The 26,707-nt window shown below is 35.6% G+C and overlaps 1 protein-coding gene across 2 annotated transcripts in view; it reads right to left on the bottom strand.

Moving 5' to 3' along the window:
- The window catches only part of GRID2 (glutamate ionotropic receptor delta type subunit 2), a 1,411,147-nt gene that overhangs the window by 321,833 nt on the left and 1,062,607 nt on the right, over window positions 1-26,707 (bottom strand). For both annotated transcript variants that reach the window (XM_068542054.1, XM_068542055.1), the window contains one exon: window positions 25,221-25,322. In XM_068542054.1, the coding sequence (XP_068398155.1) occupies window positions 25,221-25,322 (102 nt within the window). The remainder of the gene's footprint in view (window positions 1-25,220; window positions 25,323-26,707) is intronic.

Raw genomic sequence — 26,707 nt, 5'->3', positions numbered from 1 at the left:
TGGGCAGTGGTTACCTGGATATTACTTTACTATTAATCAATTAATGGTTTAAACTTTTTTCTATATGGGTGTTATATTGCAATATAAACAAAAATAAAGAAAAGTATGTTAAGTGGGAGTAGATAATGGAGGGTGTTGAAACCATATTAAGGTTACTGTCTTTTATTTGGCAGGCAACTGGAGCTTTGTGGAAGGGAAATGGCATAATCAGAACATAATTTTGAGAGAAGAGTGTAGAATGGATTGTGGCAGTGAGGACTAAGGGTCCTTTGCAACCATACAGATGACAGGAGATTATGGCCTGTGCCTAGTTAACATATATTTTAAAATGTGTACCGGTGCCTTTCTGTCTTCTGTTATAGGGACAGAAGGAAGAAAAAGAGAAATTATAAAATGCTGCCTTTAAAATTCATTTCCCAGCAATTAGTTTCAAAGAGTATTAATAGGACTGAATCTAAACTGGTGAAAACCTGTCTGCCTATTAAATGAAAACAAATTGCAGACTTCGATTTGCTGATCATTTGGATGACAGGTTCTCTAAAAACAATCCTCAGCAACTGGAATAAATGAAGCTTTCACAGAATGCCTGTAGTTTATCAATCTAAGTGCATTAGCATGAGGAGCCATAGACCCGCTTATAGAAAAGTGTTTCAGTGGTTGATAATTTTCATATTAGCAAGGATTTATTCACATCACTTGTTGGGTTATTAGATAATAACTTCATAATTCTGAATTTGTATTCAGTCACTTAAAAAATCTCACGCTAATTGCTTAGTTGATTTACAACACTGCAACTTGCAGATTTTGTAGCTAATTCCCATATTTAATAAGTATTCAATATTGTTTGCTAGTGATAGAGTTTGGAAAAAGCATCTGACATTTTTGATAGGCGCAAGCGACAAGCTCTACTGTCAAGGCTTTACTAAGGGCTGTTCAGAGGTTTCAATATGCACGACTTCACAGAACGCAAGGATGGCCAAAACTAGGAATGAGTCACTGGAAATTCCTTACGATTCTACTCACATATGCGGCTCAAAGACATTAACGAGAATGAGAATATTTCTTAGTGACCTGTTTAAAAACTTTTTCCCCGTAAACTATGCTACTGGCTGAAGCAAACAAGAACTGTCTTCATGCACAGTGTGAGCTTATATTTTGCTTGGAGATGACACATTCCACTGCGATATATGCAGAATTAATGACTATCATCCTCCTTGGAAAAGCCTCGCTATTTTTATAGACCATATACGAATATTAGAAACTACTATAAGTTAAAAAAGGCAAAAGGTATGGAGTTTGTTATTAAAAAGATATCAAAACACCAGGATTGGAAAACAAAAATGAGGGACATCAGGGGAGGAATAAACAATCTAGGTGTTATAAAAGCGAAAATATCTGAGTTGCACGGAGAGAAGAAAAGCTCGTCACAGGGATATGCAATGAAAACCTTTTTAAAAGGGCTCCTGCAGAAGGATTTTATGGAGCAACAAAGGTTTAGAAAACGTTGCACTAAACTTACCTTTTAAGATCTTTGCTTAAATATTTTTATCAGACAATAAGATTCAAATTATAAATGATAGAAGTAAACAAAAATATTTAGTCATTCTAACTTCCTAAAGCCATATCTTACATATTATTTCTGATTCCTATTTTGTAAGCAATTATTTAAGTGAAAACATACTTTAAATTGAACATAAAGTTAAAGCTATTAGTATGCGAGAAAGTTCATTTTCACAATCAAATGTTCGCTTTTGTACATTCCTTTATGATCATGAAATGGCTACATTTTAGTGACTTAATGGAGGGTGGCAAAACAAGAAAAAGATGTTCATTTTGTTTTCGTGAGAATCTGAATAAGATGCTGTAACTGGGAGTACAAGGTCATCAAGGACAACAGGAAGTCACAGCAATCCTAAGTGCGTTAGTTCTCATTTATTGGTTTCCCCTAGCATGCATTTGAAAATACATTTTTAGGAGGCTAAGATTCTTATAGACCACAGGGTTACCGCATACAAACTTAGAACTACTAGGCTTTTGGTTTGTTTTCTGAATATGAGTGCTGGATAATATTTTCTGTGTGTTTGGTCCAAGTCTTCATTATTTTGGTAAATTTAACACCCAAGTGAATCTTACAAGGGCACAGCCACATGCAAGAGTCAATTCTATTCCGTAAATATTGTCAAAAGTTTACCAGTGCAGAGTACTTTGTAAATGCAGTTATGTCAAGGAGAACTATCACGAATATGTTTTGAGCTACAGCATATTACAGCTGTGAGGAGTGACCAGCTCTACCAAATGTCAGAAGTCTATACAATATTTAACTGAATAACTTGGTAAAATTTGACTTCAAAATGATGATAATGTTTACAAACTCTCTGGTTGATACAGTCATTTTCCTGTAAAAATGTTGTCAAGAACAGTAATGTTAATAAATGTCAGCAGAGCTTTATGATATGACAGTCTATGTCAGCATATAAAAACATTTAATAAATGTAAATTGAAGCTAATTAAATATCAGAATTCAATGAAAAGCCATTTAAAATTAAACTTGGGATGTTTAGGGCTAGTGGTATATCCATCCAAAATAATATTTTACAGGAAAATAGCAGAAATTCAGATATTTATTCAGTCATTCAAGTGTTAATGCCAGGCACATGCTATGAATACAATGGTGAACAAAACAAACATCTCTATCCAGCCAGACCTACGTCCTAATGGGAGTGATGGACAAGAAACAAAATAAGTAATATATATGTTATGTCACATGATGATAAGAATTGTGGGGGGGGAAATTAAACAAATAATCAGAACAAAGAGCATATGAGAAAGGGTTGTACCTTCAGTTAGGAAGAGCCTCTGTACAAAGAACACTTCAGACTGAAGAGAGAGTAAGTGCAGATGTGTCAGGCAGGAATCTCTCTGACATGGTTGAGAGGCAGAAGGGAAGCTAGTGTGGCGGGAACTGTGGGAGCTAGGGTCAGTCAGATAGGACGTGTCTGAGAGGTAACGGGTGCGTGTCTGGTGGAGCTTAAACAGTACCTTTAAGCCCCTGTGATGACTCCAGCTCTTACTTCAACTGAGATGGGCAGCCTGATGGGCTCTGAGCAGAGGGGGTTGTGATCTGCTATGTTTTAACAGTTTTCGAGACGGTTGATAGTTGCTATTGACAACAGACTAGAGGGGCAAGGACAGAAGCTAGGAGAGCAATTAGGAATCCTTTGCAATAAACCAGTGAGCTAGGCAGTAAAATGGATTTGATGAGAAGTAATTGGATTCTGGGTATCTTTTGAAGGTAGAACTGATGGGATTCACTGATGTATAGACGTGGGGTTATCAGTACTTAGTGAGAAGTGATGGAATGCTATGCCATACTTCTGGAAACCCTCAGTGGGGGCCTCAGTCTTGAAAAGACTATGGACTTCTGAGATTCTCCCTGAATGTTCTTTCTATTTGGCGTATGCATCATAATTCTATTAGAGGATTAAAACTTTCAATCAATAGACCAAAGTCCTCAGGGTGAATATTCAATACAGAATCAAAGACAATATTTTGAAAAAAACCTACCATACAGAATACAAAATCAATACACATTCAAATTTAATAGAAGGAAAATGTGTGTACTTTCTTTTTTTCCTGCACATTTGTGGCTCACATAATCAGTTAAAAGAGAAATAATATTTATCAGAAGAAATAACAATCATTAAAATCATAATCTTTAATGCTTAAATTTTAAAAGGACAAAGTTCAATACCAAACATTAAGAGTGATTTATTTTTGTTCTCTGAATCTACCTTTGGGAAATACAAATTTTAAAAAGATGAGTTATTTATAGCTCATTGGATTGGCAAGGATGAAAAAGAATGTTAATGTTTATCAGCAAACATATGAGGAAGCAGACTTTCTTATATACCACTTATGTGAGTTAAATATGAGACAACCTTTTAAGCAAACAAATTCACAGTAGGAAAGGAAACACTTTCAAATTTTTGTGTTATTTCTTTTGGTAATTTTACAACTAAGGAGGTAATCATAAATGAGCACAGGTATGTATCTAAAAGAATGTTCATTGCAAATTCTCTAGTGAGAACTTGAAAACAAACTAAATGCCCGACAACTAGGGATTGCTTTCTAAAAAAATCTCTATGATAGACTATTACACAGCACATTCAGCTGTCAACTTCAGTGTCTTAATGCCCTGTTAAATAGTTATCTGCTCAGAATTGGGCCACAGGAGGGTTTTTTAACAAACTAAGAGGAACATTTTAAAGTTTGGGATTGGTTTGTTTTTGTTTGTCTTATAGAGAGATTCAAAACATCACTGTAAAAACATTACTTTCATTTGCATTCCAACATTATTTCAGGAAATGAGACATGGAAATATTGAGTTTCAGTTGGCATTCTGGGAATTATATACAACCCTGAATAAATTAATGGAAGTTTGAGGCAACTGTAAACATAATTCATTAAGCAGCTGAAAGAAACTATTGATCTCATCTGCTGTATAACAAAGGATATTTATTTACATTAAAATATTTATTTACATTAAAAATATTCACATGTATTTTATATATTTTATCTTACTACGTGAAGTAAGTCAGACAGAGAGGGACAAATATCATATAATACCACTTACATGCGGAATGTAAAAATAACTGATACAAATGAACTTATTTACAAAACAGAAACAGATGCACAGAATTAGAGAATGAATTTATGGTTACCAGGGGGGAAGGATGGTGGGGGAGGGATAGATTGGGAGTTTGGGATTGACATGTACACACTGCTATATTTAAAAACAGATAAACAACAAGGACCTACTGTAAAAATAAATTTTAAAAAATTCATACGTATTTTGCTGAATGGGAAGAAAATATACAAAACTATTTATGAGTATGGGTGCCTTAGTCAATTCAGGCTGCTATAACAAGTTACCATAGACTGGGTGGCTTAAACAACAAACATTTATTTCTCACAGTTATGAAGGCTAGGAAGTCCAAGATCAATGTGCTGACAGATCCAGTGTCTGATGAGAGCTTGCTTCCTTTGTCTCACATGGCAGTGAGCAAAGAGATCATCTTTCTCATGTCTCTTCTTTTTTATTTTATTTTATTTAATTTATTTTTTTTTACAGCAGGTTCTCCTTAGTTATCCATTTTATACATATTAGTGTATATTGTAAGGGCACTAATCTGATTCATTAGGGCTCTACTCTCATTACGTACTTACTGTAACTCCAAGCCTCCACCTTCAAATACCATTGCTTTGGAAATTAGGCTTTAACATATAAATTTTGGTGGGACACAAATATTCAGTCCATAGGAGTGTGCACTTTTAAATTTGAAAAAAAAGTAATAATAATAGCAGCAAACATCCATATAGGGCTTACTGTGTGGTGGGCACTTTCAGATGCTTTTTGTATATTTATGCCTAGCTATCCTATGAGTTTAGAATCATAACTAACTCTGTTTTTATGGATAAAGTAACTAGGTTTTTTTTTTTAGCTAGTAAGTGACAGACACTAAAATATTAGTAAGTTTTTGATGGAGAAATATGGATGATTTTGTTAATTTTCATTTTCCATGTTTTCTAAGTTTTTGTCATCAACTATGTAACACTTGTTTCAACACTTGTTGAATAAATGAGTCTGAAGCATGAGGGAGAGGTCAGGGTTGGAAATAAAAATTTGTTTATAATTTTCAAGAAAGTAAATGAAATCACTCAGAGGTAAAGTATAGAAAGAGTTAGGGATGAAATTCTGGAAAAAGAGACTCCAATGAAGGAGGCAGAAAGAATAGAGGTCAGAAGAAAATGAGGGGAAGACATGGTTGGAGGATGCAAGAAAGGACAGTTTCAAGAAGGAACAAGCTGCTGGTAGATTTCAGTGCAGGTGAGAGGTCCAGAGAGATAAGGCCTGGAAACATCCATTTCATTTGTCAGGTAGGAGATCATGAAGACCTTTTGGAAAGCAGTTTCTTTGGAGAAGTCAAAATAGAAACCAATAGAAGCTAGTGGTGTGAGGATAAAAATAAATGATGAAGTGAAGATAGAACTGAAGTGTGAGACATTTGCATTAGAAAGAATTAGTAGAATAAAGAGGATTCAGGGTCAAAGAATGTTTTTCATCCAAAGCATGTTTTCAGGCTAAGGGAGGAAGCATATAAAAAATAGCAACAACAACAACTACTACTACTTACATTTTGCCTGTCGTCATCCTTATCACTTTACATTAATCACCTCATTTAATTCTTGGAATACTCTGGTATTGCTACTGTTTCACAAATGTTCTCATTGTGTCACAAATGAGAGACCTGAGATTTGGGGATAGAATACATAACTGAGCTTATAAACTGGTAAGAAAGATTGAAATTTGAATCCAGTGTTTGATGCTAAAGTCTGTATTCTTTTTCTTTTTTATTATTGAAGTATAGTTGATTTACAATGTTGTGTTAGTTTCAGGTGTACAGCAAAGTGATTCAGTTATATATATAAAAAAGTGATTCTTTTTTAGATTCTTTTCCATTATAGATTATTACAAGATATTGAGTGTAGTTAGTTCCCTGTGCTACACAGTAGGTACTTGTTGGTTACCTATTTTATATATAGTAGTGTGTATATGTTAATTCCAAACTCCTAATTTATCCCTCCCCCGCTTTCCCCTTTAGTAGCCATAAGTTTGTTTTCTATGTCTGTGCATCTCTGTTTTGTAAATAAGCTCATTTGTACCTTTTTTTTTTTTTTTAAAGGTTCCACATATAAGCTATATCATATATTTGTCTTTCTCTGTCTAGCTTACTTCACTTGGTATGATAATTTCTCGGTCCATCAATGCTGATGCAAATGGCATTATTTCATTCTTTTTATTGGCTGAGTAATATTCCATTGTATATATATACCACATCTTCTTTATCCATTCATCTGTCCATGGACATCTAGGTTGCCTCCATGTCTTGGCTATTGTGAATAGTGCTGCAATGAACTTTGGGGGTGCTCAACATTGCTAATTATCAGAGAAATGAAAATCAATACTACAATGAGGTACCACTTCACTCTGGCCAGAAAGGCCATCATCAAAAAGTCTACAAACAATAAATGCTGGAGAGGGTGTGGAGAAAAGGGAACCCTCTTGCACTGTTGGTGGGAATGTAAATTGGTACAACCACTATGGAGAACAGTATGGAGGTTCCTTAAAAAACTAAAAATAGAACTACCATATGACCCAGCAATCCCACTCCTGGGCATACATCCGGAGAAAACTATAATTCGATAAGATAAAGCCTGTATTCTTAGAAGTTAATTTAGACTGCCTTTATCAGCATTTGGGTATGTATGTGCGTTTGGGGTTGGGTAGGAGGTTCAGAAACTACATGGTATATAAAAGAGAAAGAACTTGGGCTACAGTCTTTTAACACACGGTAGTATCAAAATCAATCTCTTTCTGTCTCTTTGTCCACTCTATATCTCCTTTTCTATTCTAAAGTAGAGCTGTTTATACTTTCTTATTCTTCCAAGTCACACTTCAACTTTAGTCAGCATATTGACGGGATTACAGTTTTGGCATAAAGATTATGTTAAAGTGAAAACACAAAATCTTATCTGAACTTCCCTTATCTGAATAAAGCAGAGCCTCCTGAAGATGCAGCTGCCATTAAACTTATTCCCAGGGAGGGAGTTTCCTGCAAAGTCCTGGAAGGAGACGGTCTACTTGTTCCCATTAGGTGGGAACAAAAAAATCACACAAAAAAATCCAACAACAACAGACCCTTCCTACTTTTCCCTCTGAAGCCCTGAACTCCACCCCCCCCCACCCTCTTGTTAAGCTGGTATATAAACCTTTACCTCTGGATATTCAGCAAGTTACGCATGACTAAATTACTAAGTGACTTCCACGTGCAGGTGTAAATAAACCTTGACTTTCCCCCTGTTGTCAGTTAATTCGCAGGTGTTGTCAGTTAATTCACAGGTGTTGCCAGTTAATTCGCAGGTCCCTAAACATACGAACCGAAGAGGGCAGAGGAAAAGTTTTCCTCCCAACAGTACCAAGCCCGTTTCCTGAATGAAGACAGTCTTTTCCTTAAAAACACATCTGGAGATAAGAAGGTACATAATAATTTTGCTAACCCCACTGCATACCATTTGTCAAAACTGCACTCACTATTTCTGCCACTGACCTGCCTGATCTGAGGTTTTGAGAATAAGGTGACAGGTTTTCTATTTCTAGTGAGCTGAACGCTTTCTGAAGGATATGCTTTTTTCTTTTGATTTTATTACGAAGCACAGTGGGAAACTTAAAAGATCTCCTGCATAGAGGGCAGAAACAGAAGCGGAGAAAGCGGAAAGGTGCTGATATTTAAAAGCAAGAAACAAATCTGTGAGGATTTACAGAATGTAGAGAAGTCTGAGCTTAAAGCTGAAAAGCCCATATTCTGTGTTTCAAAAATTAGTAAGTGTATAAAAGAAGATTACTAGAAGTTATTCAAATTAATAAAAGGCATTTAAAAATAACTTCCGTGCTAGCTCTTATCAGGATTTTAGGTATGGACTACAGTACTGAATTAATTGTGGGGACACATATTAAGGAATTAGACGGAGGTTCCCATAAGTTACTGAAAAATGTAAAGATGTACGAAACTTTTTCCCATCACTATATTTTATTGCATAATAGATTGGAATGTTTAGCATAAAACCAGCTGTAACACTTACTCTCATGACATCCTTCATTGGATGGAGCAAACGTCACTTAGAGTGAAAAAACATTGAGCATTGGTCCATTTATCCTTACATTCCTCAGCAGGTACTCTAGGAGTTTCCCAAACATAACATTACATGTATAGAAAAGCATCTTAGATCTTGGGGCTGATGACCAAAGGTCATTCTTAAAATTTTGAAAGGACTCATAAAAAAAAGGTGAGATATTTTTCAAACTCTTTGTTCTTGATGAGTGATCACTTTTTTTATTCTCCTTGAGTTTTAAAAAATTAAAAGACCTTGCTTTCAAATGCTAATCAGTTGCTTCTTTATTCCCCAGTAGACTTCAGACCATTCAGCCTCAATACTTCATTTTCTTGAGTGTTTTATTGACCATGGTCTTGGAGATTACATTTGGCTCAGAGCAACACAGCAGCTTGTTATTTTTAATTGAACTGCAGAGTACATTATTCTACATAAGAATCAATGGGAAAAAAAATTAGTCCAAACATTTCATTTTTCCATTTCATGCCACTTAGCAATGGTTGGAAATAAAAAGGAGAAAAGGAAAAAAAAAAAAAAATCCACCTTCAAACCTACCAAAAAAACCCCTAAAAAATGTAAAGTTCATTTCCTCATGCTAACTTCCATCACATAGAGAACCTGAAATTCTTTGCTCAAAGTTTTAAAACATGCAAGAATCACAAATCCACTTTTCAGCATTATGGCTCTTTTCTTTCCAGGTTAAAATAATTAATACACAGTTTACGTGGAGATGCTGTGAAAAGACACCTTAAAATCCAAACCTCTTTGTATTTCGACTGATCATTAAAAAACCCAAGGGGTTTATTCTGAAAGAGTATGCATTTGCCTTCCTTTCCTTGACCAACTTTTCCATTTCTGGGGCCTCCATCAGTATGGTGGTTCTCTCCTTGACTGCTTCCTACCTCCCCAGAGGGAGCTGACTTTTAATAGCTGTTTGTGTTCTAGAAGCTGACAGATGAGTGAGCTATTCCCACGTTGGGTGCTTTTTAGAGGTATCTTTTCTCATTTCAGACCACACTAGAGTCCCATTTAATGCAATGGATAGTGACTTGATGAATGATCCCCTATTGGTCAAACTTGTTACTGTGCCTTTGAAAGAATCCAAATGCCACTTGAGGCCTGGTTTCCTCACTGGTAAGGCTGCCATCTGACTCCTTAGCTCTTTGAGAGGGACTGAGAAAGCATACAAGGTTTTCTCAAAATTTATTTCCTTTGTAAAACGAAATCTAATTGTTACATTTTAATTCAAAACATTGGTTTTCCCTCCTGATTGGGAGGATTTCTAAAGATGTAAGCAAGGACAACTTCCTGTAAATTTTTTTTTTTGCATCTGTTTACCCAATGCTAATTTATGTCAGCTGTAAACAGCAACAAAATCAACATGCTACTGGAGTTTAGAAGTGGCAAATGAATATGCATCTTCCTAATGAAAAGCCGAACCTTTTAAGAGGTCAAGGCAACATACGAAACACTGATATAGCAAGATGTGTGGGATGTATGCTACTTTATATGTTTGCTCACCTAAATGTTAATTACTACATAATTCAAAGGTAAATACATGCTTTTCATATATCCTTTTAAAGTCTTGGTACAATAAGATCCCCCCAAAATGAAAGCTTTCTCAAAAGTCTCTGTTATTTTAAACCTATGTCCCCAGTACATGTCTCATTAGAAAGTAAATTATGACAAAGTTGTGAAATAAAGGTTTATATCTTTAGTTTGTAAAAAAAAAAAAAAGGGAATTGATATGCTTTTTGTCATTCTTTCCCCAGCACTGTACAGTTTCTCTGGATGTATGTATGACCTATTACTCAGCCAAGACTCAAAATGACCCCTATGTCATTTTGACCCCCTTTCTGCAAGTATTCTCCTCAGATAGCTCTCTCTTTTCAAACATGTCCCCCCAAATACCAACCTCCTCAGCTTTCACAAACTTTGATCTCTAATTTCTCAACTCAGTAAAGCTGACAGTCTGTTTTGGATCTATATGCCTGGGCCTCCAATCTGGAGATTGCCATCAGCCAAAGATCTGGGGTGATTGCTGGAATCATTTCGTTGTTTCCAACCTTTAGGAATCAAAGTCCTTATTTACATATTGACCAATGTCTGAAAGTTTTTTTCCATACTTTGCTCAATTTTCTAGTTGTTGGCAACAGGAATTTAGTCCTGTTCTTGTCACCATCATGGCTTGTGGGGGGCCAGACAAACAAGGATTCAATGCTTATTTTTGCCACAAATGTAACTTGAAGTTATTTGACTAGCTCTAAGTCTCAGCCATATCAACAAAACACAAATAATAATCTTGAGGGCACCATGAAGATTAAAACACCAAGAATAATAAGTGTGTGCCCTAAATGGTGGCTGGTAACATTATCTGTAAGATTTAATGGCTCTTAATTCATTAATATATTCCTTTGTAACTCTAAACAGTAAAATCTGTATCAGAAGCATTTCTCTAGTTTTCATATTTATACTTATATTTATTTCTGAGGAATTATATATAGAACTGGTTTTGTTAACTATGTCAAAACTACTGCATTAGCAAAAAGTAACTTAAAACTTCAAGGTCACCTTAACATTTGGATTTCTTTCCAATGCAGTGCTCTATGATATTGGCTAGAATATTGCAGAGGTTATGGAAGTCAACATAGACCTACTGTTTCTACATCTTTGAATTTGCAAATGACTATGTCAATATCTTTCTAAACTTCTAGAGACAAGTAGTAACTCTATTTTTCAGAAGTAAATTATATAACACATCTCTGAAACATTTATTCACTGTTTAGTCTAAGAATTCAGGTTTCATCTTCCAAAAGGAAAAAAAGTTGGGTCATGCACGGTTAGCTCAGCCCAATAGCGATATTCACATGTCTGCATACAGCTATCATCTTAAGAATTGGTGTGATGAGAAAGAATAAGAAATTGTCAAGCCATTGTCATGCATCAATTCTCATGATGATTTTATTCACTCAGCATTGAAGTGAACATATATGCCGGTGTTGCTATGAATTACATTGTTTGCATAGGCTAGTCTTCCTCAAGTGTCTGTTTATAAAAATCACACTTTCCCCTTTTCTCTCACATAAGATGGGTACCAGCAGGAGAACAGACAACAAAATATGTATACCATACAGAGCTATGTGTACAGATTATACTGTTTCAATAATAAAAATGAGAACCATTTTACCTAATCTTCAGTCTAGATCAGGGTCTCAACGATGGTGTTTTTAACTTGATGCATGTTATCTAAATTATGTAATGCTAACCTTATTCCCACAGAAAATTTCTAATTAAATTGTCTCTGAAGGAGCTCTTTAAAAAGAATACCTAAAACACAGGCTGAATTTCAATTTCATTTGCTTCAGGTGATACTCCAGTTTACTTATAGGATACTTTAAATTCTTGATGTCTGCATACTTTTGTGTATACTCTTTATGTTGTTGGATATTCCTTCCCTTTTATCTATGCCTTGATAATCCCTGCCTATGTTTCAAAACTAATTTGTGTCACCCTTTGAGCCTTTCCCACTGCCCTACACATGTGATAGATGCTTCTTTTATGCTCTCCTCTAACACTCTGTGCATAATAAGAACTAACACCTACATACAGCACTTCCTATGTGCCAGGCTCTGTTAGAAGTCCTTCTTTCTTTGCATGTATTAGTTCCTTTAATTTTCATAGCAGCTCTATGACATAGATAATGTTGTTATCTCCATTTTAAAGATGAAGAAACAGAATCATAAAGAGCTTAAATACTTGGCCTAAATTCACAGATAGGAGACCTGGAGATTGAAATATAATCTCGTTCCAGACTCTTTTTTTTTTAATACCTTCATTGAGATATAATTCACATACCATATAATTCACCCATTCAAAGTGTACAATTCAGTGGCTTTAGTACATTCACAGACATGCGCTATTATCATTGTAATCAGTTTTAGAATATTATTACCCCCTAAAGAAATCCAGTTCACATTAGCCATCATTTCTCAAGCCCCTAATCTCTCCCAGCCTTAGACAGCCACTAATCTACTTTCTGTCCCTATAAACTTGCCTATCCCTGACATTTCATATAAATGGAGTCATATAATATGTGATCTATTGTGACTAGCTTCTTTTAATTAGTATATTTTCAAGGTTCATCAACGTACCATGTTATCAGTGCTTCATTTCATTTTATTGACAAATAATATTCCATTTTATAGGTATACCACTCTTCTTCCAATCATCAGTTGATACACATTTGAGTTGTTTCTATTTTTTGCTATTATCAATAAAGCTGCTATGAACATTTGTGTGCAGGTTTTTGCGTGGACATACATTTTCATTTCTCCTGGGAACATACCTAGAGTAGAATTTCTGAGTTGCACAGTAAGTTTGTGTTTAACCATTTGAGAAACTGCCAGACTGTTTTCCAAAGCAGTTGCACTGTTTCATATTCCCACCAGAAACATACAAAAGTTCCAATTTCTCCACAACTGTGCCAACACTTGTTATTATCTGTCCTTTTGATTTATAGCCATCCTAGTGGGTGTAAAGTGGTAGCTCATTGTGATTTTGATTTGCATTTCCATGACGGCAAATGGTATTGAGAATCTTTTCATATGCTTATTGACCATTTATATACCTTCTATAAAAAACTGTCCAGATCCTTTGCCCATTTTTAATTGGTTTATTTTTTTCACATTGAGTCGTTATTATAACTTTATTTTTATATGTACTAAATACAAGTCCCTCATCAGACACATGATCTGCAAATATTTTATCCCATGCTGTGGGTTGTCTTTTCTTTTTTTTTTTTGGGTTCTGTCCTTTGAGACATAGACATTTTTAATGTTAATGAAATCTAATTCATCTATTTTTTTTTTTTTTTGGTTGTTTGTACTTTGAGTGTTATATCTAAGAATCCATTGCCAAAATAAAGTCACAAAGATTAACATCTAATGTTTTATTCTAAGAGTTTTATAGTTTTAGCTTGTACATTTAAGTCTAGGATACATTTTGAATTAATTTTTGTACATGATTTGAGGTAAGGGTCTAGATTAATTCTTTTGCATGTGGGCATCTGGTTGAAAAGACTATTCTTTCCCCCATTGAATGATCTTGACACATGTTGGAAATCAGTTAACCATAGATATATGGGTTAATTTTGGACTTTCAATTCTATTCTACTGATCTAAACGTCTATTCTTGAACCAGTATGTTTACCGTAGCTTTTAGTAAGTTTTGAAACTGAGAAGTGTGAGTCTTCCTACTGTTCTTTTTCAAGATTTTGTGGGTTTGTTGTTTCTTTTTCTTTTTGTTTTTTTTCTGCCTATTCTGATTTCCTTGCAGTTCCATGTGAATTTTAGGATCTGCTGGTCATTTATGGCCAAAAAAAAAAGTCAGCTAGAATTTTGATAGAGGTTTCATTGAATCTGTAGTTCTGTTTGGAGAATATTGCCATCTTTACCATACTGAGTCTTCCAATCCATGACTATAGGCTATCTCTCCATATATTTAGGACTTTTTAATTTCTTTCAACAATGCTTTGTAGCATTCAGTGTACAAATATTGAAGTTGTTCTGTTAAGTTTATTTTTAATTATTTTATTCCCTTTGATATATTTAAATGAAAATGCATTTATTAATTTCTTTTTTGGAATTTTCATTGCTAGTGTGCAAAAATACAGTTGACTTTTGTAAATTGATCTTGTACGCTGCAAAGCAGTTGAACTCATTTATTAACTCTAATCGTGTGTGTGTGTGTGTACTCTTTAGGGTTTTTTAAATGCAAGACCATGTCATCTGTAAATAGAGATAGTTTTACTTCTTCCTTTCTAATCTCATTCATTTTACTTAATTTTCTTGCCTAACTGGGCTGGCTAGTACCTCCAGCACAACGTTGAACAGAAATAGCAAGAACTGACGTCTTTGTCTTGTTACTGACCTTAGGGGTTTAGAGGGTTTTTCAGTATTTCGCCATTAATATGACATTAGCTGTGGGTTTATAGATGCTCCTTATGAAGTTTAGAAAATTCTTTCCCCTTCTATCACAAGACTGTTGACTGTTGTTTTTATCATGAAGGGGTGTTAGATTTTATTAACTGCTTTTCCTACATCTGTTGAGATGATCATGTGGGTTTATTCCTTTGTTTATTAATATGGTATATGAGATTGATTTTCATAAGTTGAGCCAACCTCGTATTCCTGGGATAAACTTTACTTGTTTATGGTGTATAGTCCTTTTTTTATATTGCCAGATTCAGTTTTCTAGCATTTTGTTGAGGATATTTGTGTCCATATTCATGTGTGTCATATTCATTACGGTCATTAAGCCATAAGCTCCACCAATTACTGGTTGATTGCTTTACTGTTTTCAAAAATTCCCTGGGTTTGCACAGTAGTTTGAAGAAAATAAATTTTGGTAGTGGTCATTTTTGGGGTTAATCTTTAAAATTTATTCTGACCTCAGGAAGGATATTCTTAGCTATCTCTTTTTCTGGTTTTCTCTGGTGAGCTGTCTGGCTTATGATTTAGCTTGTTGCTTTTAATTAAGAGGAGCCATATACTTGAACTTCCCCATGCTCTGTTTCAAATAACTGGAGAATGTTTAAGGGCTCTCTTTTCTTGTGGACTGCCTCTCCCTTGGACAAAGTCTTTGTGCTACAACTCTGGGTATTGAGTTGGGTGGCAGCCTCTGGTCTTCTCCATTTACCTCAGTTGGCACGGAACCCCTGCCCTTGGAGCAAGCTGGAGTGATGGCAATCAAGGCCCCAGTATTCTAGGTCTGCCACACCCGGGGTTGAGACTGCATCCTATGGGTCAGAGCTGAGAGAAGAAAGGGAGCCCACAAACTCTTGGTCACACTCACTAGGAATTTAGCCTTTTCAAATTTCATTTGGATGGTATGAAAAATCCTAGCAGCCTCCAGGTGAGATAACCCTTAATTGGAAACTTTTAAGGGAGAGGAAGCCCTGTCTTCTTGGCCAAACCTACTTGGAGTGGAGCCTCCATCAAGCTGAGTAAGGCAGAAAGTGAGGTGGAAGGGGAAGGAGCAGGATGAGGCTGAGACACTATAGACTCCTGTTGTTTTTATTGAGTTTTAGTAGATTTTCTTGATTAAGTGTTACTTCATTTTCAGTATGCCCTTAGGAAATTTCCAGAGACTTTAAATGGTTTATATTTATTTACCTACTTATTTAGTTAGTTAGTTTTTGCAGTGTTGCTTATTTTGCTAGGGAGTGGGTCCATGGAACTTCTCACCCTGCCACCTCAGAAGAGGAATTCCTCCAGGGACAGTGCTTGACCACAGTGTTATACTGTGTACTTCCAATGTGGTAGATCTTACATGGCACTTACCGAATTTTATTGAGAATTTTAGCTTAGTTCATTTAAGACAGTATCCACGGGAAATGTCCTCTGCCAGATTTGTCATTTTTGCCTGGAGCTTTGAACCAAACTTTAGTGTTTATTAACACTTGAAAGGAGTCCTCTTCAGACACTGCTGTGGGAGCTATACGAGATGGCCATCAACTCCCTTCCCATATCCTTGATGTGAGTGCCTGCCAGGAGAGCCTCTTATCAAGCTCACTCTCCCTGCCCCTAAATTTGCCTCTAGGTTCAGGAGACTCAAAGGCTGAGACTCAGGAAAGCCTAAAGCTCTGTAGGGGTTCAAAATGCTGAAGGTCTCCAAGTAGCAAAAACTTGGACAATGTCCTTAGCAAAAAAACTAAGCAAAATGACATTTCAAGGCTGTTCTTAGTGTATTTCCTAGGTATATATTAACATATAGAGTCTACTTAAAGCTAGCCTGAAACCAAACATGATTCCTATGAGACAATGTAATTGACATACCAGACTTTTAGAAATTTGTACAGTGTGTTATTTGAATGTTCTTTTGTATCAGGTATTTGTGTTATTTTTTCTCCAGGAAGCACCATCTTCACTAGGAGGAGAGTTGCTGTTGTTCTCATTAGCAGATTTTCAAATTAAAGTAACAGTGAGTGGACTAAAAATCATGATTCTGTAGTTTATGTTTTGCTTGTCTGACTTAGGGTCCTTTAAATAATTTCCCACAAAAATCTGAAGATTGATGACAATGATTAATTATGCCTTCATGATCACTCATGCTCATTTTATTCTTTTCTTTGGTTAATGTACACATCATCGTTCTACTCAGACATAATAACATCTTATATTTAGAAACACTCTGCACTTTACTAACTGCTTCCACATAGTTTAAGCTGTTTACACTCATAATAACCCTGTGTGGCCAGTTTTATTATTCCTCTTTTACAGACAGAAAAATTGAGGTTCAGAATAGCTCCCTGGTTTCCATAAGTTCAGTGACCTATTAAGTAGAAAAGGTGGAACTTGAACTGATGTCTTTTGACTATAAACCTAGTACTCGTCGCGGTATATGACAAATGGCTTTTAGTATGACTGTGTTGCGGAGAGAAGACTAGGTGGAGAAAAAGCAAGGAAATAGGTTGAAGTACTTCCAATAAGGAGATCAATTGCATATTATTTACTCTTTTGCTAAACGGTACATCCAGAAGAAGCTAAGTGCACTGCTCCATCTTACACTGACATAATTCATGGGAACATAAATGAGGAAGTATCAGTCCACATGGAAACAAAATATTGTGGAACAAAAGCCAAACAATGAGTGCCTCTAAGACGAAGAGAATATCAAATGATTCTATATGATTTGTACTTCTCACCAAATGTGAACTTGCTATTTAATAATATGAATGAATGATTCTTGATGTTTTGAATTAAAGCTTTCTACTTCTTTACGTTAAAAGCATGTAAGTCATTTCCTAGTAATAACTATGTCAAAGCATTTAATAATAGCATAATCCTTTGCCATCTCTTTTGGAAATTTAGACTTAGTAGATGGAAATTAAAGAATGAGGCATCCTAAGACTATTTATTCAGGCATAGTCTTGTGTCCATTCCTCTTCTTAGTTTTGTAATTACACACAAAGTTCTTTATTTCTTTTCTTTCCCCTTTTTTTCCCTTCCTTCCTTCCCTCCTTCCTTCCCTCTGTTTCTCTCTCTTTCTCTCTCTCTCTCTCACACAAACACACAGAGGCTATCAGAGTATTTTAATTTGTTCATTCAACATATATTTACTGACCTGCTTCTATATACCTGATATTGCATGTGAAAACCAACTTGTGTTTTATTGGTATGCAGCTTAGAGGGGGAGTCTAACACTAATGAAATAATTACAAAATAAAAACAGAGAGTTACAAATAGTTCTGAATGAAAGAACACAGTGAAATGAGGAATTAAATTGTCCTGTAAACCCACGAAGCTGGTCCTGGATGTCGCAGTTGAGATTAGATCATAAAAGACTGTGACATCCATTTCTCTTTCTATCTGTCTCTCTCTATTTTATCATTCTTTCCCAGGCTCCCCACAAGTGTATTTAATTCTGAGTCCTTCACAAACAGGTCCTTTTTTCTGATAGAGAACTTAATAATGTTCATAAAATAGTTCATGTGGAACTCCTTGAAAGCAGGGACTGTATCTTTTTTAACTTTGCCTCTCTGGGATTAACACAGTGCTTAGTTTACAATAGATGTTCGACAATAGTTATTGAGTCAAAGCTAATAGTTAGGGTGTACTATACAATACTGTTTTACCTTTCTCTGATCTCAGATAACATCTCCATTTTCACAGGGAAATAAGGCCTGCTAAAATAATTCCAAGAAGTGAGACTAATAATAAGAAAATATTTTAGGAAAAGGAAAATGTTCTTAAAATGATAGCTCAGTAGGCAGCTATCTGCTACACCCTTCTTATGGTGATTTGCTTGGGGAAATTTACCTTTCTCAACACAGACTGTGGACTTTGCTTTATGTGGTAGAGTTTTAATATAAGCTGCCTTGGTGTATTTTCTTTTCTTTTTTTTTTAACATCTTTATTGGAGTATAATCGCTTTACAATGGTGTGTTAGTTCCTGCTGTATAACAAAGTGAATCAGCTATACATATACATATATTCCCATATCCTCTCCCTCTTGCATCTGCCTCCCACCCTCCCTATCCCACCCATCTAGGTGGTCACAAAGCACCAAGGTGATCTCCCTGTGCTATGCAGCTGCTTCCCACTAGCTATCTATTTTACATTTGGTAGTGTATATATGTCCATATCACTCTCTCACTTTGTCCCAGCTTACTCTTCTCCCCACCGTGTCCTTAAGTCCATTCTCTAGGTCTGCGTCTTTATTCATGTCCTGCCCCTAGGTTCTTCAGAACCATTTTTGTAAGGTTCCAAGTATATGTGTTAGCATTTGGTATTTGTTTTTCTCTTTCTGACTTACTTCACTCTGTATGACTGACTCTAGGTCCATCCACCTCACTACAGATAACTCAATTTCGTTTCTTTTTATGGCTGAGTAATATTCCATTGTATATATGTGCCACATCTTCTTTATCCATTCATCTGTCGATGGACACTTAGGTTACTTCCATGTCCTGGCTATTGTAAATAGAGCTGCAATGAACATTTTGGTACATGACTCTTTATGAATTATGGCTTTCTTAGGGTATATGTCCAGTAGTGGGGTTGCTGGGTTGTATGGTAGTTCTATTTTTTAATTTTCTAAGGAACCTCCATACTGTTCTCCATAGTGGCTGTATCAATTTACATTCCCACCAACAGTACAAGAGGGTTCCCTTTTCTGTACACCCTCTCCAGCATTTATTGTTTGTAGACTTTTTGATGTTGGCCATTCTAACCCGTGTGAGGTGATACCTCATTGTAATTTTGAATTGCATTTCTCTAATGATTCGTGATGTTGAACATCCTTTCATGTGTTTGTTGGCAATCCGTGTATCTTCTTTGGAGAAATGTCTACTTAGGTCTTCTGACCATTTTTGTATTGGGTTGTTTGCTTTTTGATATTGAGCTGCATGAGGTGCTTGTATATTTTGGAGATTAATCCTTTGTCAGTTGCTTCATTTGCAAATATTTTGTCGCATTCTGAGGGTTGTCTTTTTGTCTTGTTTATGGTTTCCTTTGCTGTGCAAAAGCTTTTAAGTTTCATTAGGTCCCGTTTGTTCATTTTTGTTTTTATTTCCATTTCTCTAGGAGGTGGGTCAAAAAGGATCTTGCTGTGATTTATGTCATAGAGTGTTCTGCCTATGTTTTCCTCTAAGAGTTTGATGGTGTCTGGCCTTACATTTAGGTCTTTAATCCATTTCGAGTTTATTTTTGTGTATGGTGTTAGGAAGTGTTCTAATTTCATTCTTTTACATGTAGCTGTCCAGTTTTCCCAGCACCACTTATTGAAGAGGCTGTCTTTTCTCCATTGTGTATTCTTCCCTCCTTTATGAAAGATAAGGCGACCATGTGTGCTTGGGTTTATCTCTGGGCTTTCTATCCTGTTCCATTGATTTATATTTCTGGTTTTTTTGCCAGTACCATACTGTCTTGATTACTGTGGCTCTGTAGTATAGTCTGAAGTTCAGGAGCCTGATTCCTCCAGCTCCGTTTTTTTTCCTCAAGATTGCTTTGGCTATTCGGGGTCTTTTGTGTTTCCATACAAATTGTGAAAAATTTTTTTCTAGTTCTGTGAAAAATGTGCCTTGGCATATTTTCTATGTTTATCTTTCTATGAGTCTAGTGACATTTTTAGTTTAGATAGTAATTTTTTTCATTGCTATTACTCTCCTATTTTTTAAAATTGGTTTCATTTCCTAGTGTTATTTCTTTTCTTCATGAGGTATTCTTTAAAATAGTCTGTCTCTTTAAGATGGCTTCATGCCCAGTTTTGTTAAATGAAGTTTCCAGGAATATCCATAAACTTAATTAATTTTGTAAAGATATCATCCACATATTATTTAATCTAAAATGTTTTCAATTGCAAGATGCAAAATTGTTTTACCTACCACTAATAAAGACCAAAAGTGCTGCCAATTTTAATTGCAAGAAGACATCAGTTGAAAGATGCATCCTGATTCAAAGATATTAAAATATGAAAAACTGTATGTTTTTGAATTTATAAAATACAGAAAAAGCACCACTACAGCTCTACCATAAATTTCCAATCATATATGTATATAAAGTTATACAATTATGTTTATGGTAGCTTTAGGCAAGGGAATACTGCATTGTACAATATATTCAATGTAGAACAGTGGCATTGCATGTTTTCAGAAATATTCTGAGAGCTGTAGATGTCCTGCTAGAATGAAACTCCCCAAAGTCAGTATCTTTCTCTGTTTTGTATGTACCCCAAGCACCTAGAAAAAGATACTCAATAAATAACTTCTCAAATCAATTTATGAGTGAGCTCATCTTTCATCAGAGATGCCATGTGTCTGTTTTAGCAAAACCAAATCAAGAAAATAAGAGTTATTTATCAGTGATCTCTTTCTAAATGCCAGTTTATGTTTTTCAGATATCTTGTATTTTTTCTTACAGGATAGCTTCTCGAATCTTTCTTTTCATTTGTTGCCAAATGCTTTCCATTTTATTTTCGTAAGTATTCATAATTATTATGATGATATTTATAACTCAGTGATGTTTCCAATAAACTTTGTGAATTACCATGAAAAAACTGAATGCCATAATTGGTCATTTATGGCTATCCATTCTTGTACAACTTTAGAAGTGAAAAGGAAAAAACTGATCTTAATAAGTGCCTCATAGTAAGACACCTGGCCCACTTGGTAAGATGTAGAGATCAGCAGACCAAATATGGAAACTGAGTTTAGCAGAGGGAATTTTATTCACATTCTTTCTTTCTTTTCCTCCATTCCTAAGACACTTACATGGTTTTGGTGATGGTTGAATATAAAGTTATCCTTATGTGATGCCATTTAAAAAATGTTCCCAAATTACTAATCCAATAACATTTGCAATCTCAATAGTTATATTTAATTTAAACCTAATATGAATTCATTCTGATCCCAAAGACAGAATGTCAGAGTGGCTAAGGACGTAGCCACCGGAACCAGGATCTGTGGGCTTGAAACTCATCTCTGGCTCTTGTTAGTTATACGGACACAGAGATTTAATTAATTCTTTTGAGCCTTATTTTCACCCTTTACTGTAATCAGTGCTTCTCTTGTAGAGTTTTTATAAGAATTAAATAAGTTAACACATGTAAAGTTCTTAACAGGTTTGATCAAATAAGAGATCTGGTGACGGTTTCTTCCCTGTTTCCCTTGCAGTCCCTCACTGCCCTGCTCTGTGACTTGGAAAGCTGACCTTCATGGTCTTCATTACTTGGGTTCCCTTGCCCTCTGATTTCTGGTTGGATTTGCAATTGGAAACAATGGAAAGAGATGGAAAGATAGGAGAAGTGACATTGGGGTAACCTCCTCTCCATTTCCTCACTGCCTGAATGTGGTGTTGACGGTGATTCTCCTTCCCATCCTCTTGCCATAACAAAGGGCACAGCTACTATTATGGGATTTCTCTCCCATGGCTCTAGCTAGATCTGTTAATACTGCTCTCTCCCATGTCACATCAGTCTTCAGGGTTGTCAAGGCTTGCTGTGCATCTAGGCCCTGGCACTTCAACATCCTTGTTGACTTATTTAACCTTACTTGAAGTATTTGTTAATAATCCCTTTATTTAATTTTCTTCAATTAACCATTTGAATACCATTCGCTTGCCCCTGGCATCATAAACAATATAGTGCTGAAATATTTAGTTTAAGATAAATATTAGATTATTTCCTTCAAGTCAACGAAATATCTTTAATAGTGATAGGAATAGGAGTTTCAAAACTTAGGTAAGAAAAATCAATTTTATGAACCCGTGTGTCATCGATAGCATAACTTTCCTAAGAAGTAAAGGGTGTGTGTGTGTGTGTGTGTGTGTGTGTGTAACTGGGACTAGATCGCAGTTAGAATGGAATAAAAGCTGAGAGACCTTCCCTCAGGGGCTTTACACATGACCCCTCCCTCCTCTTTCTCCCTTCTGGAAATGGCTGGAGGTAAATACTTGGAATACAAGGGGGTTGTGTTTAGGTTGCTAAATCAAGTCCAATATAGACCAAATCTGAGTTTCAGGGTTTAGTTGACATCGTGAGTTTACAGTTGCTGGGTGGATTTAGGAAAGAGTGATTCTCAGTGTTGGGTGGAGGAAGCTTGCAAGGCCATATAAGTAAGAGCTGGACCTGGAAAGGTGCTTGTAAGAAATAAATAAGAAAGTCATGGCTGGTTTCCATTCAAATAAGAATTACAGGAAGAGCCAGGAAGCCTGAGAAATCATTAAGTACAATGGCTGTATATTGTGGGAGTGTAAAAAGTGTAACAACCCTTCACTCAACTGGGCACCCAACTGATAAATCCATATTGCACCACAGAAAACTTGGGGGAAAGAGACTGTTTCCATATCTTCATTCACTAGTCATATTCAGGATATGTGCTGGGCTAAGCTTGCAGGAAACAGACCATTCTGAATCATATAGGTGAGACTGGGGCATGCAGGTATTAACAATGTGTGAGGCGGTACCATTTCAAGCACAAAACAGCAGTCGTTCTGCTCAGCCTGGAAATGAATTTAAAATAATTGGTTCTGTGAAGGTTTCCCAGTAAAACTCACTTTCATCTTATTCAGAGTTAAGCATTTGCAACTATCAAGTCAAGAAAATCCTATAGCTACCTCAATTTGCACACTTATCGCAGTAGAAGTAGAGAGATTATAATATAATGTTGAGAAGGCAGAAGTTAAGAGATCTGCAGTCAGATCCTGGATTTGAATCCCAGTTCTCTCTGAAACTTCCTATCTGTATAATCTTCCACATTTATTTCAACCTCTATATGTCTCAGTTTCTTCAACCACATTCTTAGGATCAGAATACTATCTATTTATTGTAAATACTGTGAGGACTGAGTAAGATAACAGATGAAAAAGACTTAGTAGAGTATCTGGCACATAGTAAATAATTAATAAATCTTAGCTGTTTCGTTATATGTGCTTCTCTCCAGTAAGATTCTTTGCATACCTTGAGGTATGAGTGTGCATATAAGATGAATAACCCCTTACCAAGTCTATCATATAGTAAGTACTAAATAAATATTTGTTTAATGACTAAATGCGATTAGCTTGCCTTGAGATATGAATGTCAAAGACAAAAGCAAAGCACATATATTGTCTTTTATTACAGTTTTCACCTGACTTTCCATGTTAATCACTAGAGAAGAGACTATTACAGTTTACTGTACTTTAAATGTCTGTCTTTTTTTTAATATTAGCACATCAGTGCCAATGCATATCTACACGTTTGAGTACATACAGAAGCACATTCACAATTAAATTGTCAAGTATTCATAATATAATTATTTGCCAAACAGTAAAAATCTTATTAAAACAATAACTAAAAATAAATTATAGGCAGCAAAAAGGGAGGATAGATTACTCATTTGAATTTCCTTTTATAGAGAATATCACAGATCCTTCTTTTAGACAATGAAATTATGTTGAGTCTGCTTAAATTGTGTTAAATAATGTACAAAGGACAGCTATTGCTGTTATAAACGTTGATAAACATCTATTAGCATCAACATACCAAAAAAGACCACTTCTCCTGTTTACTAATTCTGTAATTTTTTTAGCCTATAAGAAAGACTTCTTCAAATTTAAAAACAAGTGGGCTTTTCTGAAAAAAAGTGAAGTTAATAACTATGGATTATTTGGTTTTGAAAGGTACTACAAAGTAGCATAAGGTTAATCACGTTGAAACAGGCAGGGAGAATACATGTCTTCATGTTTTATGGCTATTTAGATAGTACCCATGTGAGTATTTTACTGTTGAAGGCTATTTCTTTTGACATCTTATTTTATTTGTGTATCATGTGAGAAAATAATAATGTATAGAATAATAACAGTTACCATTTATTGCTTTTTATACCAAGTAAATGAAATTGTAATAAATGTTTCACATGTATAATCCCATGTAATAGCCACAGAATCACTAGATGACAAGCTCTTTTAAGACAGAATCATATCTGTCCATCTTAATCATCACTGTCCCCAGGAATCAGCACTGAGCTTGAATACGGTTGATACTCAATAAATATTATTTACAAAACCATTGGATGATCTTTACTTTGAAGTCGGTCCTTCCCAGAAAAATATTCTTAGTCTGCTCATGTTTTAGTGTTACTGAATGTACTGTGTTTGATCAAATCTACCCTTATTTGGCGTGGTTATCTTCATTTACATAGACCGTAGGACTTCAGTGAGCGAATGCCTGAGAGATAACTTCACTTTATCATGTGTAGGAAACTGTAGAAGGATGGAAATCTGGCCTAAAATGTCTAAGAAAGTTATGACAAAAGTACTGTAATTAAAGGAAAAGCCTGTAAAAATCTGATTCTGATCCACATAAATTGAAGGTTGGAAAACATGACCATTACAAACCCCTTAGAATGCATAGTCAGCTCTTTTAATATTATGACATCAGTTAATGAAACATAAAGAAATGGAGGATAAAGGAACCTCTAGAAGCCAAAACCGCAAGGGGCAGATCAGACCTACCAGAACAGTCGCCACACGTAGGACCACTCCACGCATGTTATTCTCCAGTTTCTTGTCAGTCAGGGACCCATTCAGCCCTGTGACAGGAGTCCAGCACCCAAGCTGAAAGATGAAATAGCTTGGTCACTTTTCTGCCTGAAGAACAGTCCAATCACCTATACACAGGCCGTTCAGAGAACTGTGTGATAAATCTTGGAGTCACTGATAACAGGAAGTGTCCTGTGCAGCTTTTCCTGTTTGATAGCAAATGAAGCAAGCAAAAATGCTATGCTATCTCCTGCTTTTAAATATCATCATATGGCATATGACAGTATCCAGCATCCTTCAGGGGACTCACTGAGGACATCTGACTTAATGAGGAGTTATAATTACACCAATAACTCAGTCCCAGTAATACACTAATTGGAAAAATAATAGCACATATAATTCTAGCATAATGCCTGTTCTAGTATACCAATTACTGCACAAGTTGGATTTTTTTTTTTTTTACAGTTTCAGTGGTTTTAATTAGATCTTACACTGCTTTTAATGGAACATAGAACTGTAAGATGTTTAATGTGGTTAGAGGAGTTACAGCTTTTACTTGAGGAAAAACAATCATCTATATGGCTTTGTTGTTTTCAAGTATTCACAGTACATAAAACAATGTAATTTGCCTTTTTGTCAGTGCTATCAACCTGCTTGGAAGACTTTGGCAGCAGCCTTTTCCTTAAAGTCATGCAACTATTAACTGCTCTGTGCTCTCCAAAGTACTGGTTTAATTTTACATTCTCACGTAGGTCTTGCGTCTTGTAATATCCAAATCTGAGGACTACCAGTCTTAAAATTACTGCCTATAAATCACGATGGGATAAAAATGGGTGACTCTCAATTCAAACATAAGGAGGGAAGAGAGGTGCTCTGACTTGGATTAGCAGGTATCTGCCCACGAAGCAAAGCTGCAAAGAGAGTTTTGCAATGCACATCTTGTGAAGATACATCATGCTATTAATCCTGATAGCAGCTCCATGAGCCTTTACATTTGGGAATTTACTCCACACTTGCATGCTTTAAAACTGTAACAGACGTTGCGTCACAGAGACTCTTGTGGTTAACTGGATGGTTTACAGGGGCACCTGGTTATTTGCGCTGCTTCCTCCTAAAGACTATTATTTCCTTGCATTGCGTTTTGTGGTGGCTTCTGAAGTCATCAACATACTGGCAAGTCTCCCTCACAAATCAACAATCTGGGTGCTTCCCATTAAAACTCAAGTTTCTCTTTGAGCTCCACAAATGGTATTTAATTGAGAAAACTAAAATGTACACAATAGATCTGAAGAGAAGTGGATGTCACAATGTAAACAAAAAGCCAGCTTTTTTCTTATTAAAATAATTTGAAAAAGGCTGCTAATTGTTGGTTTCGACTGTAAATGCACATTAAATTCATACAATGATGTGTCATTTTCAGTTACATAAAAGTCTAATTAGAACTTAGATCCAATTAGCAA

The sequence above is a fragment of the Eschrichtius robustus genome, chromosome 4 (genome assembly GCF_028021215.1).
Source record: "Eschrichtius robustus isolate mEscRob2 chromosome 4, mEscRob2.pri, whole genome shotgun sequence".
Lineage (NCBI taxonomy): Eukaryota > Metazoa > Chordata > Mammalia > Artiodactyla > Eschrichtiidae > Eschrichtius > Eschrichtius robustus.
The sequence above is the reverse complement of the archived record's forward strand: the minus strand, read 5'-3'. Positions and strand labels throughout refer to the sequence as shown.